At 39.8% G+C, this 19,391-nt stretch overlaps 1 protein-coding gene across 3 annotated transcripts in view; it reads right to left on the minus strand.

Moving 5' to 3' along the window:
* MYBPC2 (myosin binding protein C2) overlaps positions 1 to 19,391 on the minus strand; it is a 151,832-nt gene that overhangs the window by 21,582 nt on the left and 110,859 nt on the right. For all 3 annotated transcript variants that reach the window (XM_069200807.1, XM_069200806.1, XM_069200805.1), the window contains 5 exons: positions 15,950 to 16,138; positions 15,648 to 15,782; positions 7,618 to 7,785; positions 7,016 to 7,104; positions 6,064 to 6,259 (listed from right to left, as the gene is read on the minus strand). In XM_069200807.1, the coding sequence (XP_069056908.1) occupies positions 6,064 to 6,259; positions 7,016 to 7,104; positions 7,618 to 7,785; positions 15,648 to 15,782; positions 15,950 to 16,138 (777 nt within the window). The remainder of the gene's footprint in view (positions 1 to 6,063; positions 6,260 to 7,015; positions 7,105 to 7,617; positions 7,786 to 15,647; positions 15,783 to 15,949; positions 16,139 to 19,391) is intronic.

Genomic DNA, 19,391 nt, shown 5'->3' on the forward strand with positions numbered 1-19,391 from the left:
GTGCGCCCCGCAGATTGCACACTTTGTTAATGGGATATATGCTCCTACGTTTACAAAGCTGTCACGGAAACGCCACCTTGCCCTCAGGACAAGCCAGACTAAAGACAGACAGATAGAGTATATAGGGGTGGGATTTAAATGTATGCACTAGCCCCTCCCTATACCTCCCCTCGCAGTCACTGGAATAAACTAAACAGATTTTTTTGTTTCTTAATGCCCTTTCCCAAAATCAGCCATGCCGTGAAGAGCAGTGACAATGATAGTAGGTAAGACTAAATATAAACCTAAAACTACACACCTACTAATACTTCCAGTCACTGGCGGCCCTCAACACTTTGAACAGGTGGAGCACCAAGGCTGGGATTTCCAGCACTTGAATTGAAATGAATTCAATTAAATTTACAGCACCTTGTTGGCTAGCATTCAAAATATTTTTGAAGAGGTTGCCTGCCACCGGTGTGCTTATAAATAGCATAGTTACTTAGGCTGTGGCTGAGCTGCTTTAAATAACAATGACCTACAAAAAATGTTTTTACTGGTGTCTTCCTGCCACAAGACTGACCCTGTTTCTCTTTTCTATCAACCTGTTTTGATGCCCGAATATTGCCCCATTAGGGACAGGAACTTCCTCAACACTACAGGCAGAGAGACACCATTAAAACATGTTTTGCTCACCCACACGCAATTTTAATATAGGTCTGAGAGTTTAAGAACCTGAAAACGTCAATGTTGATATAAGGGACATACACTTAACAAAATTTGGAGCCCAGACTCGAAGACTACAAAAAAGTGAACTGTAGTACTCTTGAATGTTTACACTGATAGATGTGGAACTCGCTGTTAAACCATACTATGCTAGTTAGGTGGGTTTCGTAATCCTGTATGAGTACATGAATATATGGTAATTCTGTTAGCTTTGGGCATACTAAGTCTGATCATGCCTGTCCCACGTAGGGGACACACTAAAGTATACAAAATGGTGATGGATGTAGCACTTAAAGTAATCTCGGTAACTGGTAAATACCATGCATATTGTAGTACTGAAACCAATTTATTCCTGGCTGATGAGCCTCAAGTAGGGTGAAACTGCTCCTAGGTTGCCTGTGTTCCGGTCCAGGGAGGACCTGTCCTGGCAGTTAGGGCTGAACAGTTCCCGTTGGAGCAGGGTCAAGACTGCTTTGCATATGACTGGGTCCAAACTGAGTTACATGGTGTGTTTAAGATGGACTGGGATGCAGCCCGAGTAATTATCAGTGTCTGAGATCAATTGAAGCATTCCAGCCATCACTTTTTATGTGTACTTTAATGAAAGAGGATCATGAGCTTCCAACAGTTTGTCAGACCTTTCACTAAAGCGCTACCCCCAGGACATGTACAAGTTGCAGTTGCCCTGGGGGTAGTGCATTATCTGGAATAAGGCACACTGACTGAACAGGTTGGCATACCCTTTTAAGGTCCGACGTGGACTAGACCAGGGCAGTACACCCTTTACATAATGTGTACACTGTCAGCATGGGCATTGTATTTGTTACTAGGATCATCACCTGATTGCCACAATTTGGGTGGAAGGTAGGGACTGTGGTGTGTGATACTCGACTCTCACCTTACCTTATGTGATCAACAGAAAAATATTTTTTGGGAATACTACCGAGAGAGGAGTGCTTGCTACACTCACGTTGGTTCCCTTGTGTACAACATTTGATTGTGAAGAAATGTGTGCTACTACTGAAAGCATTTTTTGCTTTGGGGAAAAGCTCATGCTCACTACAGCAGGATTGTGTTGGTTGTGATGGCCAGTCAATGATCAAGGCTACAGGCCTGGTTTGTTTATTATAAAAAGTTGACATAAAGGCAGTAGGCCTGACATATATATTGTGAAAATGGTCAAATCAGTAGGTATTTAAGGGTGCAACTTTGTATTAACTCTGTATTAAATCCAGAAGAGAGGTATTTTGCTTCTTGGAATCTCACATCTTAGTAGGCAAGGGTTTTGTTGTTGGTTACCCCTTCTCTTACAAACAATGGAGCTTTACGTTTTTCACTGTGATAGTCGTTGTTAGGCCCTCATAACAGAGACAATAGTTTGCTTTGCCAAATGTAATTCTGAATATATTTTTAATTTTATGACAGTATGCCTGATCGTTACCTTGAAGGATAAATGTTAAAAACTACAGACCTTAATGGTTCGCTGGCAAAACGTATGTCCAACACTGTAGGCCAAACCAATCGTATCGGAGAAGCCAATAAGCCTATAGACCTAGATCATTGTGAAAAGCATTTGCTAAAAGTCAGTACGCTTCTAATGATAAAGGCATTATCCCTGTATTTTGTTTAATGAAATCACACAGATTACCAAAGTAGGCAGTAGTTATGATGTTGTGAAAAACCCTAGAGTTAATAGATTTTCACTGTCCTACTCCTTGCTCTGCCTTTTTGAGAGGGGTGTATATTGTTTTTCTAACTGTCATTTTGTACACATTTGTAATGGTGTAACTTCATGCATGATGGTTGCCAGTTTATGCACATTTCAGTAGGCCTATGTTGGTTATGGTGTCAACCTAATGGTACAGGATATAGGCATTATTGGTTAGTTAAGAAACGCTGCGTAAGATTCCTTAGGTTTGATCTATTCACTATGAAAGTTAAAACAAAGCCAGTAGGACTCACGTATGGTGAAAGGCAGGTAGAAAGACAAAAGGCCTTTAATTATGGATTGTCTTTTCATTGAGTTAAATACTATAGACAGGTATTTGGTTACTAAAAATCTCAGAGATTACAATAGATGGCCAAGCCATTGGTTCTGGGAATCCCCTATGACAAGCGGTAGGGGTTAGATTTGCGGTCGGTATGCCTTTTTAGTAGGGTTTGTAGGTTGGGTTGCAAGCCATAATTTTGTACTTTATTGTAGTTTTATGACTTTATACCGATGATTGCTTTGTGGAAAAGCTTCTGCTCAGTACATTAGCCTGACGTGTGAAATGTGTACAGTGACACACCAGTGATAAAGGCTGATGCCTAATTGGTTCAATGTGAGAAGATATTTTAGATGGCATAGGTCTGTTTTGTTTAATATGAAATATTATGACAAATTAAATTGCACTGATTTATTTAATATGAAATGCAAATGTTATAGCCAATAGATCTTTAAAGGTTTTTTTTTATTGCACTGTGTTAAAGCTTGCAGACATGTATCTTGCTATTTGAAATCTCACTGATTATCTTTACAGACAAGGACTTTGGTGCTTCTGGCACCCTTTGACAAAATCTATAGCTAAAAAAATCTGCACTGTAAAATTCTTGCTTGAATCACTCCGAAATCCCTGAGATAATTAGCTGTCTGACAGGATCTTGTAATTAAACAAAAAAACAAAAAAATACAAACATACATATAGGGGCTTTGGTTCAGCCCTATTCTGCCATTGGTCTATAGGAGTGCTGTTTCCATCCATGACAGCATACAGAATAGGGCATTGTGTCAGCCCTCTTCAGCCATGGACTGTCTTATCATGTGAGAGATGGCATTTGTTTGACCATGTGAACATCTGTTTGAAAATGAGTGCACTTCAGAGCCAAATCTGGTTGGCCAGTCTTTTAGTTTTCCATTTTCTCCTTTTATAGTCCCCCATTAATTTCTTTCCTTTTTCGCTTTTATATTTTGATTTTTAGAGCATACTAGCTCCCCAGAAACAGACTGCTTGCTTGCCACTTATTGAAACTGTAGTGCACCATATTCCAATAACCCAATGCCTCCAAGCCAGAACACCATCATGGAACGGTATTGTCCATAGTGTATCATTGTTTTACCATTCCAAGAAGGCCAACACTTAGGTTCTGAATATGGTAGATATGCTGGAATTTTAAAACAATCATACACTAAGTACAATACCATTGCAAGACGGCCACCAATTGTTATGCTATATTTTATGTTGTTGAGTTTGTGTGTTGTTGCAGGTGTGTTAATGGGTGAATTTAAAATCTGAGTCGCATGGGTGCATGACTCTAAGGGTAAGTGACAGAGGGCATGTGTGATGACGTATTGAGTACTTAAACCCATGAAGATGCACTTTAATTTGGAAAACAATCTTGGCTGCATTGTCAATGCTTGTGTTTAGCTTAGAGTGTTTACTCCCATGCCACTAGTTCATAAAGCAGATTAATCCTTTGCAGGCCTTCCAAAACGAACATTTGTATGTGTGTCTGCGAGTGAAACATGATTTCTTAAGGATAAATATTATTTTGCAACCTTGCCAAAAATATTCTCAAAACATAATGCTCCCTTTTTATAAATAGGATTATGCAGACGAAAACGCACAATTTGACAATATGACTGAGAATGTGCCAGTCTTTGAAAGATGGAAAGAGGAGATGGTACGGAAGGTTACAGATCAAACTCACTCCCACCTGCACTACTGATGTACTGTCAGAATATATCTGGTATCTGCACTACGCTAGAAAGGAGACAGAGCCACGCACCACAAAGTCATCACATATGAAGTATCCTACTGGGAAATTAGGACATTTCTATATCTCTTATATTCTTTCTTTCTTATATTCTCTTTTTTGCCATAAAAGCAGATGACATACATTTTCAGAAATAAGCAAAATAGTGCCTAGAAGGCCCAGCGAAGCCATTTATTCTTTATTTCCTACAATTTTTATATTCAGTTGATGTAATCCAGACACCAGAGAGACCTAAAACGGCAAGGGAAAGAAACAGGAAAACAAAATGGTGGTTAGGCTGTACCTTTGTGACAGGAGAGCATCAGCTTTGAGGCCTAGTAGCTCGCTGGCTAAGGACTGTGGTTTCTTATGGTGACAACGCGGCCACCACAGGTCTCTAAGCCTGAGGAATTTTCCATTATGCTGCTTGCTAAATTTACTTCCACAAGCACCCCTCTAACACTTTATTATCAACCAATGAGGAGAAACAGCCCTTACAATGCAAGCATTGCAAAGCAATACCTATACCATGCACCATTAACCGCATAGTGCCTTTACCACGCAATGCCTTTACCATGCATGCTTTATCCACGCTTATGTCTTTACTACGCATACCTCTACCAGGGAAGGGAAGTATATTTAAGGTAAGGTATTTTTAGGGTTTAGTGGTGGGTAAGGATATAGGGTAGTAAGGGTGTTTTGGGAGTTTAGGGTTGGGTGGCGGTATAGGGTGGTAAGGGTATTTTTAAGGATTAGGGGTGGATATGAGTATAGGGTGATAAGGATATTTTTAGATTTTAGGGTTGGATAGAGTTATAGGGTGGTAAAGGTATTTTTAAGGGTTAGAGTTGGATAGGGGTATAGGGTGGAAGGGTATTTTTAGGGGTGCAAAAGGGTATAGAATGGTAAGGGTATTTTTAGGGTTTAGGGGTGAGTAAGGGTATAGTGTGCTAATGATGTTTTAATCTTAGGAGTGGGTAGGGTTCTACGGTGGTAAGAGTGTTTTAGGGTTGAGTGGGGGCATAGGGTGATAAGGGTATTTTTGGGGTTTAGGGACCGTAGGGGTATAGGGTGTTAAGTGCATTTTGGGGTTTAGGGGTGGGTAGTAGTATAGGATGGTAAGGGTGTTTTAGGGGTGGGTAAGGGTATAATGTGGTAAGGGTGTTTTAGGGTTTAGGGGTGGGTAGGTTTATACAGTGGTAAGGGTTTTTAGGGTTTAGGGGTGAGTGGGCGGTACTCCCCCAATTATTAAAAAAACGTAAATTTAACATAGTTTTCAAAGGGAGGGTTAAGGGATCTTCCTCCAATATTGAAATCTTATATTTCTAATAATGTAAAATTGCTGTATAAATATATATTTATTTATATATATATATATATATATATATATATATATATATATATATATATATATATATATAGCTGACGGAAATAAAATTAATTAATCAATGTGCACAGAAAGTGTCAGTCACTAAGCATTTGTGCAGGTACGACAACTGTCATCCATTGGCTCGAATTAATAACTGGGTACATAAGAGGTGGTTAACCTTTGAGAAGACTATTCCATTTGAGTTAACCATTCCCCCGTATGTCTTTCGGGCATTATGACCCTGAACGTCTTACCCACGATGCGGATATTAACAGTTGCCTTGTCCTCTATGCCCTCGACTTGGACAGAGAGCTCATACTTCCCGGAGTGGCTTCGTTCAGCGGACCTGATGAAGAGGATTGTGTCCACTTCGGAGGTTCTCACGCTGACCTGCTTAGAGTCCAGGGGCTTGCCATCTTTAGCCCATGTAACCTTCGGCCTCGGCTTTCCCTGCACGGGGGAGAGAAGTATTAACAAAGAACTCAAGAGTGTAAGTTTCATTCCAGCAATTATGTAGGTATCCTTTTCCCAGCAGTGCCTCCTGTGTGAGGGTGAAGCTACCAGCAGTGCCCTGTATTATAGGGCTGCAGTTGTACAATATAACTGTCCACCCAGTAGGACCTGTCAGCAGTCTAAAGGTTCAGTATAGAAATATTCTTCCAGCAGTGGGAGCTTCTTCTCCCTGCCAGTATCCAGTGCCACAGGACTCCAGAGTGCCCTCTGATTCCTCTTGTAGTTCAGGAGAGTGAAATCCTGAAGGATGAGTACCCTTGGCAGTCCAGTAGAACTATATATCAGTGCAAGCTTTGATCTCGCAGTGCAATTGCTCTAAAGTTTCCAGTTGACTCTATATCATTATGTGGATGGATTTTGGTGTACAGCCTTCCACACTCTGTAAGCTGCAATCTTGGTGCCCTTCATTTGTTCAAGATAAACTAACTGATCTGTAACTAGTGATTTGCAAACTTAAAGCCCAGGACTGGAACATTGCATATGTGATAATAAGAGGGCATCTGGTAATCTTATATTAAGTTCCAGAAACTGCATTGCACTGTAAGGCTGAATCTAGCAAAATTACCCTTCCCGTAGCAGTGCCCTGTTAGCACCACAGAACCCCAGTAGATCAAGCTACATTGTGGCAGTGACCAGCAATACCTAGTGGAATGTTCGATGACAGACAAGTGATGTGACCTTCTCTGTGCTTACCTGAAAGGGAATAACGAGATTCACTTGCTCCCCAACTTTTTTAATATATGTCTGCCGCAGCTGGCGGGGTAGGCGGATCTTTGGTTGTTCTGTAAAGGAAAAGGTATGGAGATGAAGGTACAGTTAGATTCCTTAATCGGGGGCTGTTTTATTACTTTGTGTCACAATTCTGCATATATTTAATCGTGCGTTGGACCTCCTATGATATATCCCCTCGGATGCTTGCAGTAGGGTGGGCACTGCCAGTAGTTAGTTGTGGGAATAAAGATATGCGACCCACTGACCCTCATGAGAAAAGATGTGCCAGGGACTGCATTTATGAAGGAATGTGGAATGTTGATGTTGTTCAACATGTTTTTGGACAAGGGCGACGTCTATCAGGCATAAAAGTGTGACAGAAAATCAACTTTAAATCCTGTTGGATGCTTTGTCTTTGAAGCTATCCACCTCTACAGAGCGGGAACTAGCCAGCAGTGACAGGGAGCAGGGGGTGCAGAAGATCAAGCATCAAACATCTAGCAGGAGCAATGGATGCACCATGAATACCCAGGAGGCATCAAATGTGGGAATGATTCAGGAAAGGGAACCACACATTTACTTACGCACAATCTCCCGGATGGTGACTGAATTGTTCAGAATTGTAGGCTCACTCTTCCCAGCAATGTTCACAGTGCGTACCCTAAATATAATCTTCTCGCCTGTTGGGAGGCCTTTAACTGTGTAGCCGCACCGTTCCACCAGTTCATTGTTGGCCACCACCCATTCCGTTGCTGTTGGGAGGAGGGTGAAAAATAGATATGGTGTCAACACTGAGATATGTTTGTAGAGCAAGAACTTTCATCAGCACTGTACATGGGAGGCTAGGGTGTGTGTGTTTTTTTAAGGATTGTATCTGACTCTTTTCCATCTGAGGTGGTTGTTTTATCCTTCTCATTGATTCTTTGTGGATAGAGAAGAGAACCTTGCTGGGTCCATCCAGTATGGTAAAGTCTAGATGGATTAGCTCAGTCTTTGTTCGCATGAGTCTTTTAAGGGAAGTGTGGCTTCAGGCAAGCCTCTATTTGTATCGTACCCACAGTGCTCTTCCTGGATGTTGTGGTTATCAATAAGCTTTATTTTTTGCATCATCTCAACCGCCAATGCTCCAAAATATGTTTTGCCACTTAAATCTTTTTGGGGGTATTTAGCAACCAACTGCCTCAGTTTCACTCAAACACAGTTACAAGGGTATTGGAATACAAGCGTAAGGAATGCCAGTAAATGTTTCATATCCACACTGGGAAAACTTCATCTCATACGTTATTTCTCATTAGTTTGTTACGAATTTTATCCTCTGAGCCCTGTCCACCCAGACATAACCTTCATCATATCTCTTATTTATCAAACTCATAGCGTAAATATCCTGTGAGCCCCAAGGACCTAACCACAGGTAGCTAAACAGATTATTGCTGTAAGCACTTATGATGACTGGGCTTTCTACAGTGTGCACATACCCTGCACTGGCTCATTACTATATTTCGATTGGAAATAAATCCACACTAATGTTGCTACATCAGAGGAGAGATAAATCACTTGATTCTCTTAGCCAGAAGGATGCTCAAAGGTTTTGTTCGAAAAGAATAATGGCATTTGTAACATAATTTTTCCCAGGTTTTGGGAGGGCCATTATTACTGCTTGCCTCATTGAGAAAAGTATTCAATTTCACTGTGCTGCCATATACACTTTGAACATACTTCAGTACCAGTATGCTTTATAAAAAACAAATGGAATCACATCATTCCCGGGTACTTTAGTTTTAAGTGAATCAACAGCAGGATGTACTGCAAGAGCTGCGATGAGTTAATTCCTAAGGGATTCATCTAATCTTAGTACCAACAACCCTTTAAAAAAGGCATAGACCTGTTCTGCTCCACATGAGTATCTTCAGAATACACATTTATGTATAGTCTTTGGGATAAAATTATGGTTTTAGATTGGTCATATTGCTCTAACCCCTTCTGGTGAACACCTCTGATGATAGGCTGTACTAACTAAAAGGCAGACATGCTCATGTACTTTCGGACTAACCAGCTGAAAAATTAATATCCAGAGGGTACCCTAAAAAGTTAGTCAAAGCGGCTGCTAAAAGAGCGTGGTTTACCCCAAGGGAAACACTTCTGACGCCTAAAAAACAAACGACACAGATTCCTTTAACGTGTGTTTTGATGTTTAGCCCGAAGGCTAATAAGGTCCGTGCAATTATAGAAAACAATTGGCGAATTATCAAAGATCTAAATATTGAGAAACCATTGTTCTCTTTTAAGAAAGCGTGTAGTCTAAAAGACCAGTGGGTGCAGGCTGCAGAGAAGAAAAAAACAGATAAGAAAGACCTAAGGACAATGTTGCGGCTTCCAACAATCCAGGGACATTTTAGATGTTGTAAATGTATTGCATGCCAATTCACACTAGATTCGAAAGAGGTAGTAATAAATGGAAGAAAGCATGTACAATACGATTTTTCAAATTGTAACACAAAAAATGTGATCTATTGTATCTTGTGCCCTTGTAACAGAGCATATATTGGTCAAACTTCACAAGCAGTGAAAAGCCGTATTCTCCAACATCGGTCGAGAATTAAATGTGCTATAAAAGGTGCACCGTTAGTTGACATTTTTTGGAATTTGATCATAAAGCAGACGATATTCAATGGACAGTGCTGGCTGTAGTACAGCCGAAAACAGATGGTCCTACAATGATGACAAGGCTTTTGAAATTGGAAGCAAGATTAATTGAGAAATTTCAAACAGCCAAAACGGGACTTAATGACTGTGATGAAGTTTGGTCCCTAATTAGTGGATGAAATCTCCCTTTGTGTTTGAGACCCTCATCTGAGTTGATGTGGTTCGATTATAGCATAAGAAGAAAACAACATTTGTAAGACATTTATTGGTGTATTTAATATTGAAAATCCGATTCAATTCCCCATGTACAAAGTGAAAATGAAAGAATGATTCAGAAAGTATTTCTAGGATTATTTTATAATTGAACGTAATATTGAACAACATAGGGAGTCTTTATATATGTGTGACCATATAATTCACTATCTTTAGCAGGTTTGCATTAATGAAGTTGTAGATTTAAGGCAATAAGGTGCGAGATTAAGGCTCTTGTATTACTAATAAGATTCGAGTACTTTTAAGATGGCCACCGAGATCAGGATTAGATCTGTACCTTGAGTCTTTAATTTCTTTAATAGGCTGACAGCTGTGATGAGTGTTATTTGAGGCCAGAGTAGCGTTGGCCATGCAAGTGTACTAGCTTCCGATAGACAATAGGAAACGCTCAACCTGTTTAGTTCCGGAGACACAGAGCAAATAAAGGAAAGGAAAGGGCACGGTGCTTCCAAGATGGCGCCCACGCCCATCCACAAGTTAAAAACAAACGTGGGCCAGCTCTAGCCCGATAAACAACTTAAAACGCTACTGCAAGCGAGTCGACGTTTGCGTGACTCATAAAAAAGTGAAAGTAGCTTCTGAAGGTTTTCCGGCAAAGCGAGGTCCGTGGACCTACACGGAGTGGAGACACAGTATAAGTAAGTGCATGAGCACCGTGTCTGGAGACCAATGTAGTTCTGCTAACGGGGGTATGGAGCCATTTGACTGACTTAAGAGGCTTTATATGTGCTTTACATGTTTTTTGCAGAAGATAACGTCTCAGCATATGTACGCCTATTCTTAGACTGAGTGGCTTGTATAAATAGGTAAGAGAATGATTATTAGATATAGCATCACTTTGGATGGTACTTGTGGTGTTCTATTATCAGTAATAAGTATGGTCTTTGTGCCGGTTCCTTTCTTTTTGTTGAGTAGAATTAATCAAGAATGAGTATAATAATTCATATGATTGGACACTCAACATAATGGAAAGAAAGGTATGACTCACAGCTGGAATGATCACATTGGCTGCATGACTAAGTTTGCATTCTTAATAAATCTAGACACCTGGTAGAGGTTTTGTGGTTGCGGTTGAAATGGGAAGTGACATAAACCAATGGTGGATAGAGTTACTAATGGGAGTTTGTGCTCCTGCCAAAGAGCAATATAGTGATTCTAGCAAAGGGACACTGGGATTTATTGGTTTAATTCTGCTACTGGTACTTGGCACATTTGGTGTTAGTATGGTGTAGATATTTATTGAAGTAGGATGATTTTAATTTGTTTGTTAAATTTTTGTAGTGGTGCCAGTGCCCCCTGACAGTCCTGACGAGGCCCTGAGTGATGAGGCCGAAACGCGTCGACATCTTTCTAGTGGGATCAAGGGTTTTGGAGTGATAATGAATTGATAAACAAAATTGGTTTAGCACTACATAATACCTTTCCAAAAAAACATTTAGGTACTGTACAGCTGGGTGCAAGACCCTTGGTCACCAGATGGTATTAGATCACATTGTTAACTGTGTTATAGCGACTATTATATAAAGCTTTGTAGATGGGCACATGCTTTCTTTGAGATTTTTGTAATTTGTGTGACCATTTTTGTGCAGTTTGTGATAAATGTTTGTTAAAAATATAAAATGTATATAGAATTGTATATATCTGTGTTATAATGATAGAATAAGAGACAGGTGGTTCTCTAATGAATCTGATGCTGTATTTTGCAAATAAATGGAATAAATAAGGGCAAATAATTTACCCCTTAAAACCAAGAGTCAATATTGGTTGTTTAAAATAATGATTGAACTTGCCTGCTAATTGTTGTGAGTATGTAACCAGCTTCTTAGGCATTGTAGTCACAGCCTCTGATTCATTCATGCAAACCACCTTGCCTCTGTGTCACTGACCATGCTAAGATGGAAGAGCATCCCATCAAATGATTTATTTCTGTTCGTCAAAACCACAGTAAATGAGTGTCATGTAAACTATAACAAGGTTTAAACCATTCTCATACAGTAGAGTGCCCACCAGCATCACTACCTTCCACTAGACTAGCTACGTTATTTAGAATGTCAGAAATCAAGCTCCGATTCTGTATTTAAAGCTTGAAGAACCTTGTTAGCATCACATATGCAACAGAAAAATGATCTGAGAAAACCCTCCCTCTGCATTCTCGATTCTGTACAAAGCACACGAACAGCAGGTTCTCAAGAAGCATGCCAATCACTGTTAACACTGTACACTTGTGAGTCCTACTTGTTTGCCAAATATCAATCATTTCCAAACTTCACATAATCTCCATAAGCATTTTGCATTCGACTGCCCTACTACCGAGGTCCCTAGTTTATCCTTAATGTGATACCCTAGAAAAACAATTCCCCACAGAAATTAAGCACTTCTTCTACTTGTGTGGTCCACACATTTGTGGGGAGTGTTCATTGTCTCAGTTGGGGATCGGGGAGAAGGGAGCACGGCTACTTGGCTAACTAGTCTTCTGTTATCCACTTGTGTAAAAGAGCTGCAACCGATATGTGCTGTCAATGGCCCCTTTGCCCTTGATGTGAGGTGTGGATCAGTGGCTAAGTGAGTGAGCTCAATCATTTCTCCACTGAAATCTTTTAGCTTCTGCCATATTAACATGGTGATACTTCAGTGAGCCCATGAAGTCCTTGATTTGAGTTTATAATTTTGATGCTATATCTTTAAATTCCATAATCTGTTGTTTAGATTCCAGTAGATTCCTCCTTTCATCATACCTCCACCGTACCTAGGTTAAGTATATTTAGATTGCCTATAAATGTGCCGCAGCTCTGCTGCACACATGGTTTTGGTAAGACAATATAAGCAATTCTAGAATAACTATTGTGGACCTAGACATAGAATGCATAGCAATTTAACCAGGCTCACCCTACAGTTGTTTTACTAGGGATGTGATCACCAGAGTTTTTACTGGGGCAACCTTTTTGGCAAATAGGTGTGTTTGGGAGCATATGGGATATCTAATAAGAATTAGTGAGGTACATTTGCTCTGCTTTCAAAAGCACAGGGGCTATATGTTCTGATTTCTCTATAAGTTACCTCACCTACCCTGCCCCATGGATCAATCAACATTTGCTAATACTGTTACTGTGTATGCTGCACGGTTTTTGAAATATAGGTAGGTTGGGTGAAAAGGAAACTCTGTCTTACTGATTTTCTGAATGGCCATCTCTCTATATAGTGAGAAGGGCATTTTATATCTGTGGCTCTAAATATTTTCCTGGACCTGATTAGTATAAGTACTTCGTGACTATGCGAGTAAATGCTTGTAGCCTTCTCTCTCTCTCTCCCCAAGCTCCCTCTCCCTGACTCCACTCCTATTATGGTTGTAACTTTGTGTACATAATGACTGATACTATGTACACTGAGCTGTGTCCTTTTGGTACTTCTATAGCGAACGTGTGCATCAACAACTCAATAAAGCATAATTAAAAAAAGAGAAAGAACACATACTCTCCCACACTGGGGCTGAATAGGTGGGAAAGATCACACAATTTAAATTCTAGTTGAATTTTCATGACAGCTATTCTATCATCCGTCACCTACCTGGAGTGTAATCTTTCTCGTACTTAGTATCTTCAAAGTCAGTTCGAATAGTCTTCATTGATGGCATTCACTATTGTGTATTTTTCATTTCGTTTAGTGTATGGTGTTTTACGTGCACTCATCATATGTTGTGTTGGTAGGTATTTATAATGATCTTTTCCATATTGTTAATCTTGGTACATAGTAAGCACATATCTTCTCTTGTTTATATATTGTTGATTCATCTCTTCTGTATAAAATACGCGATCCTCTATATTTTGATGTATAGGAGTTCGTGTTATTCTGCACCAAGCTGGACTTCTCTGATGCACTTGCTGATGATACATGTCTCCCAAAACAGTGTGATCTCTGGACTTCTTAGTACTTAGTTGGTATGGCTGTGAGCATTCTTCAACAAAGATTTAATTTTCTTCACATCTACTTACGACACCCACTCCAGACCCACAACCACAGTAAGAGAGTATAACATTCTGATTAGTTCAAAATTTCTAATTCTAGCTCTAACCACATGAGCTATTGAAACGCTTTATGTATTGTCCTAGACGCTGTTCGGTTACACTGTCTGCGGCTATTCCACTATCAAATGCCTTGTAGCCAACTCGCAGTGGGATAGTGCATCATCGTATCCTATGGTCTGCTGGGTGTGGTTCTTTGTAAGCTTCACAGAATCAAACATAAATTGATATGGGATGCATGAATATTTAAAGTGGATCCCATCATTTTCCCAAAGACAGTGCAATCTTTTTCCGGCGCCAAAGATGTGGTGAAATTCCCTTACCCCACAGCCAATGTAACCCTACCATTTTTTGCTGACTGATACTTTTCAAGACTTTTATAGGCATGCTCATGTACAAGGAATTGATGTCATATAAACTGGGGCTATGTTCAAATGGAGTGTCGCACAGTATTTCCACACTTTAAAATATAAAGCAAATATTTCAGATAGTTGCTGGAGTGTGTTTGTTCAAAAGCTTAATTTCGTACTATAGTCGTGAGTTCCTTGGCTGCTCAATTTTGGATTAATCAGTAGGGTGTGGCCAGCTAGTGGTAGAGGTGGACTCTCCCCAACAACAGCGACAGTTGTACCTACTTTTCCTAAAATAAAATCCTAATCTATTTCTCAGTTAAGGCTCTGGTAGTTTATGTAGTGTTATTGAATGAATACTACATCACGACGAGCGAACAGCCCCTCAGCTCACATGAACCAGCTTCCTCTCTCATCACTCACTGGCGGCATTTTTGCCTTTGATCCCGAAAAGCGCTCGACTGCCTTTTAGCTGAGTGCATGTGCTAAACCACGTAACCTCATACATTATTAATTAATAAATACAGACAGAATACAGCATGTTTAGGTCTGACTGTACTTTAAAAACAGAAATAAAAGCAAGTCTTATTTTTATTGGCTCCCCTGATGTCAGCAATACATGTTAGTCGATGCAACTGGGTGTGTAGATGCTTGGGGATATTGAAAAAAGAGGACATTTCTTAGCGTAGCTTGATTAGCTGCATGTATGCTTCTGATATAACGGCACAGCTTTCATATGAGTGTTTTGTTTTATTGTATAAGTTATCGCATAGTCATTCACTGGAGGAAGTGTACATTTTTTTCAGGTAAACACATATGGAAAATACTAGTTACATATTCATTTTTTGACAGAAAAAGTAAATGATGATATCAATCAATAAGAGGGTTAAAATCAAAATAAGGGCAATATAAATGGACATTTTAATAATATAGAGAGTGTAAAAGCAAGAGCACTAAATAACACGCATTGAGCCTACTTTGTTTTTGGCAAAATTAAATTAGCTGTGACATGGCTTTCTCAAAATGCCATTTAATTTAACTTGGTTCCAAGATTTTACATGCTTTTATAAGGTACATACACTACTAAATGACCCAAATGCACATCCGAAGAAAACTACATAGAATTTTTTCAGTGCCTTTTTTTGTGGAGCAGAATAATGAAAATATACTTTTGTAAGATTCTGGTCACACAGTAATAACCTGGTAGTTGAAAATGTAAAGTATAATGTCATAGAACACAGTGGCACTTCTATGGCTCCAGCTAAACCTCTAACAGAAAGATGCATAACATCCTGTCCCTCTCCTACCTTCTCTTTGGGTGATACTTACAATTTTCTAGGCAGTACTCTATCAGGTAGCCATCAATGCCGCCGGCTCCGATGCGGTCTGGAGGCCTCCACTTAAGTGTGCATGTGGTGTCAGTCACATCTTCAACGATCAAATGCTGAGGCTCACTGGTCGGAGCTGCAAGACAACATAGTATCAATGAGCAGTTCTCAAATCCCTCACTAAATGCCGTTATCATCATATCCCAATGCCTTAGAGGTTCTTTCTTCATTTTGGAAGATTACTATATCAGTGAGCTCCACTCACTCTACAACATGATAATCTCTTGCATCTCTTGCACTCACCAATGGGCATGAACGGCTTGGATATTTGGCCTTGCTGCGAGATACCAATAGAATTGACGGCAAAGATTCTAATCTCATACATGACCCCCTCAATCATCTTGGTCGACTCGTAGGTTGTTTCTGGATAAACTTCAAAGTTCATCTTCATCCACCGTTGGCTGCCTTTTTTCTTTCTCTCAATGAGGTAGCCTGTGGAGTGGGAGAGAGTGTATTGAGCCTATATCACCCATCATACAAGAGTACTTATAGCAGAAGGCAAGGACTATGGGCACAGAGCTGATTCAGTATACAGCATATTTTGTACTATAGCAAGATTTAGTACCGTGAGGTTTCTTACTATCCATGTTCTAGTAAGGCTTGTGATTGAAGATGACTCTGTTTGAAAACGACTCTGTTGTGGATAGTACAGGTGAAATGTTTTATCTCCCAGAGCTAGCTGAGACTATATGAGTGGCAGCATTTGGAAATAACTGTAGAACTTGAAAATATTTGGCAAGGGAGGAGAGATAGACAGAACTGATGTAATAGAGTCTTGACACGATTGAAGCATTGGTCACTAGAAAGTGGAGCTGAGAGCCCAGAAAAGGCAAAATATTTTTTAGGAATCTCAGGAAAATAAAACAGCAATTGACTACCTTATTGACATAATAGTCAAGAGAGATGGACTCACAAAAAAAAAATACCCAAATTTCTTACAATTACTGCTTGAGGGCACGTGCCCATTGCAACTGGTCAGGAAATGTTATTTAAGTGGTTAGTTCCTGGGGAAATATTAAAATCTCTCTTTTTAAGGGATTCAATTTAAAAAAAGTACATTCACAATCGAGTGACGGTAAGTAGTTTGTTCAGATTATCATGGTCAGACTGGGATGTGTGATTTTTTTTACTTCGTGAGACGGAAATTATGAACTGCATGTCATCAACGTGCTTATAAAAATGAGCCACATTCAGATGAAGTAAATTGCCAAGTGGGTGCATGTACTGATGTAATATCGTAATAAATGAGGGAATGTTGATCCTTCAGAAACCCCATAATTTGTTGCTCTTTGGTTGGATGAGAAAAGGGAAATTAACACTGCTTTAATTCTGCCGTCATGAAAGACTGAATCCATTTGAGAACTTGTCAAGTGAAACCCAATTTATTCAGAGGTTTACGGAGAATAGGGGGCTCAATGGTGCCAAACGCTTCCGATATCCAATCTGTGCAGGTCATCTAAGGCAGATAGCTGGTGGAAACCTGCTTGGAAAAAGTCAAACAATTTGCAGTATTCTGTGAATTTTAGGAGTTGTTGAAAAGCTTTTTTTTTCTAATAGTTTGCCTAGATAGGGTAGTCATGACATGGGACACAAGGTACTATGGGCCCTGTACTGAGAGAGGGGTTTTTAAGCAAAGATTTAACGTTTGCATTCTTCCAGACACTGAAACTACACATTGAGAGAACTATTGAAAAAGGCCAAAATGTTATCTCTTACATATTGGCAAAGGTGCTTCATATACTGAGTCTGGAACATATGAATACTGAGGGGCAATGGACATGTCTACGAAATGGTATCTAATGAAACTATTCTCTTGATACGTATGAAATTGGAAAGATGGGCCTCAGGAATTGTGGCGTAACAAACTCTAAGGCAGTTAAACGCAGGTGCAATGGTTTCTTTCATATAGGCATAATTAATGCTCATAAGTTTATACTCAAAATCAAAGATACATTCTCACAGGGTTTCAAAAAAGGGGTATGTCATAAAACCTCGAAGTGGGGTGCTGAAGTTGTGTCACAAATTAGAACAATTCTTTAGATATCTTTAGATTACACTTTGAGAGAAATGTGTTTTTGCTTCCCGAATTTTGCATTTGTATTCACAATTAGTTTAGTGTACTGCATTTTGGTTTCAGGCAAATATTGTGCTTTTTATTTGCTTTTCACTTGAAAGATGTTCGGTTTCATGGACTTAAGTTCAGGTGTTAACCACCTGTATGAGGATAATGAGTTCAAAGTTGTTTTCTTTTAGCTAAAAAAGAAACAGATCGTTTAATGAGCTCGTTCTTCTGAGACAAGTGAGATCTGGTTTACTCGTTGGTCACCGAAACTCATCTGGTACTCTATGTGCTAAGATATTTGATAATAAAAAAAAATGTATTCTGAATCAGAAGGATTAAATTGTGGATTCCTCTATTTTATTTCCTCCTAAAATATGAAGCAGGTCCTATGCAGAAAGTTCCTGACTTTCATCATAAAATCTTACTTAGTGCCAGGACACCCAGTTTGAGTAGTAGCACGCTTCACAGGTAACTGTCTTCTTCTAAAATCAGATTTGAACTCAGGAGTTAAAAACCCATTATCCTTTTAGGCTCTAAGGAATGCACTGTTGTGGAGATGGTAAAAGGGCCTAGGGCCACATCTACGAATCGGGTGTTTGCGACGTGCAAAATGCAATTTGGGATGTACAGACCCATTTTTGCGATTCAGTAATGTATTTACCGAATCGCAAAAAGGGTATGCGAGTCGCAATTAGGAAGGGGTGTTCCCTTCCTAATTACGAGTCGCAGTCCCATGTATGATTCTTTTGTGACCGCAAATGCGGTCGCAAAACAATTGCAGTTAGCACCAATTTCAAACTGGTGCTAACCCATTCGCAAACGGGAAGGGGTCCCCATGGGACCCCTTCCCCTTTGTGAATGGCAGCAAAAACATTTTTTCAGAGCAGGCATTGGTCCTAAGGTCCATTGCTTGCTCTGAAAAAATGAAAAGAAAACTTTTCATTTTTTGTTTTTGAAATGCATCTCGTTTTCCTTTAAGGAAAACGGACTGCATTTAAAAAAAAAACTGCTTTATTTAAAAGCAGTCACAGACATGGTGGTCTGCTGTCTTCAGCAGGCCACCCTCCCTGTGAGAGTGGCCATTCCCAATGGGGTCGCAAATTGCGACCTACCTCATGAATATTCACGAAGTAGGTCATTTGGGACCCCCTTGCGAATCGCAAACATTGTCATTGACACTGTTGTACATCAGGTTTTGCGACTCGCAAAAACCTGTATTTCGTACATGTGGCCCCTAGTGTCATGTAAGTGTTAAATTCGATTATTAGACTAGTCTTCACTCGTCAAACATACTCTTCGGTGGTGGTGCTACTTCTCCTCTCTTAAGAGGAACTTCTTCTTCGCAGCAGGGTGAGGGAGAAAGGATGAATGCATTAAAATCAGGTGTTAGACTTGGCAGTTTTTGTGGCACATTATTTTGGTTGTGAAGTTATTACCGAAAGAAGAGAATATCTGCTTTGCATCATTTGGTGAACATTCCCTGTTGTCAGAGGAATTTTCTCTTTGGTGTAGCGCATGTGGTTGTTTATGTACCGTAATCCGATGTTGGAAATTAGTTCAACTTGAAGGAACTTCCTTCTTGGCACATAGTTAAAAAAATAGGGTTTGAATATAGGATAAGCT

This window comes from Pleurodeles waltl, chromosome 7 (genome assembly GCF_031143425.1).
Source record: "Pleurodeles waltl isolate 20211129_DDA chromosome 7, aPleWal1.hap1.20221129, whole genome shotgun sequence".
Classification (NCBI taxonomy): Eukaryota; Metazoa; Chordata; class Amphibia; order Caudata; family Salamandridae; genus Pleurodeles; species Pleurodeles waltl.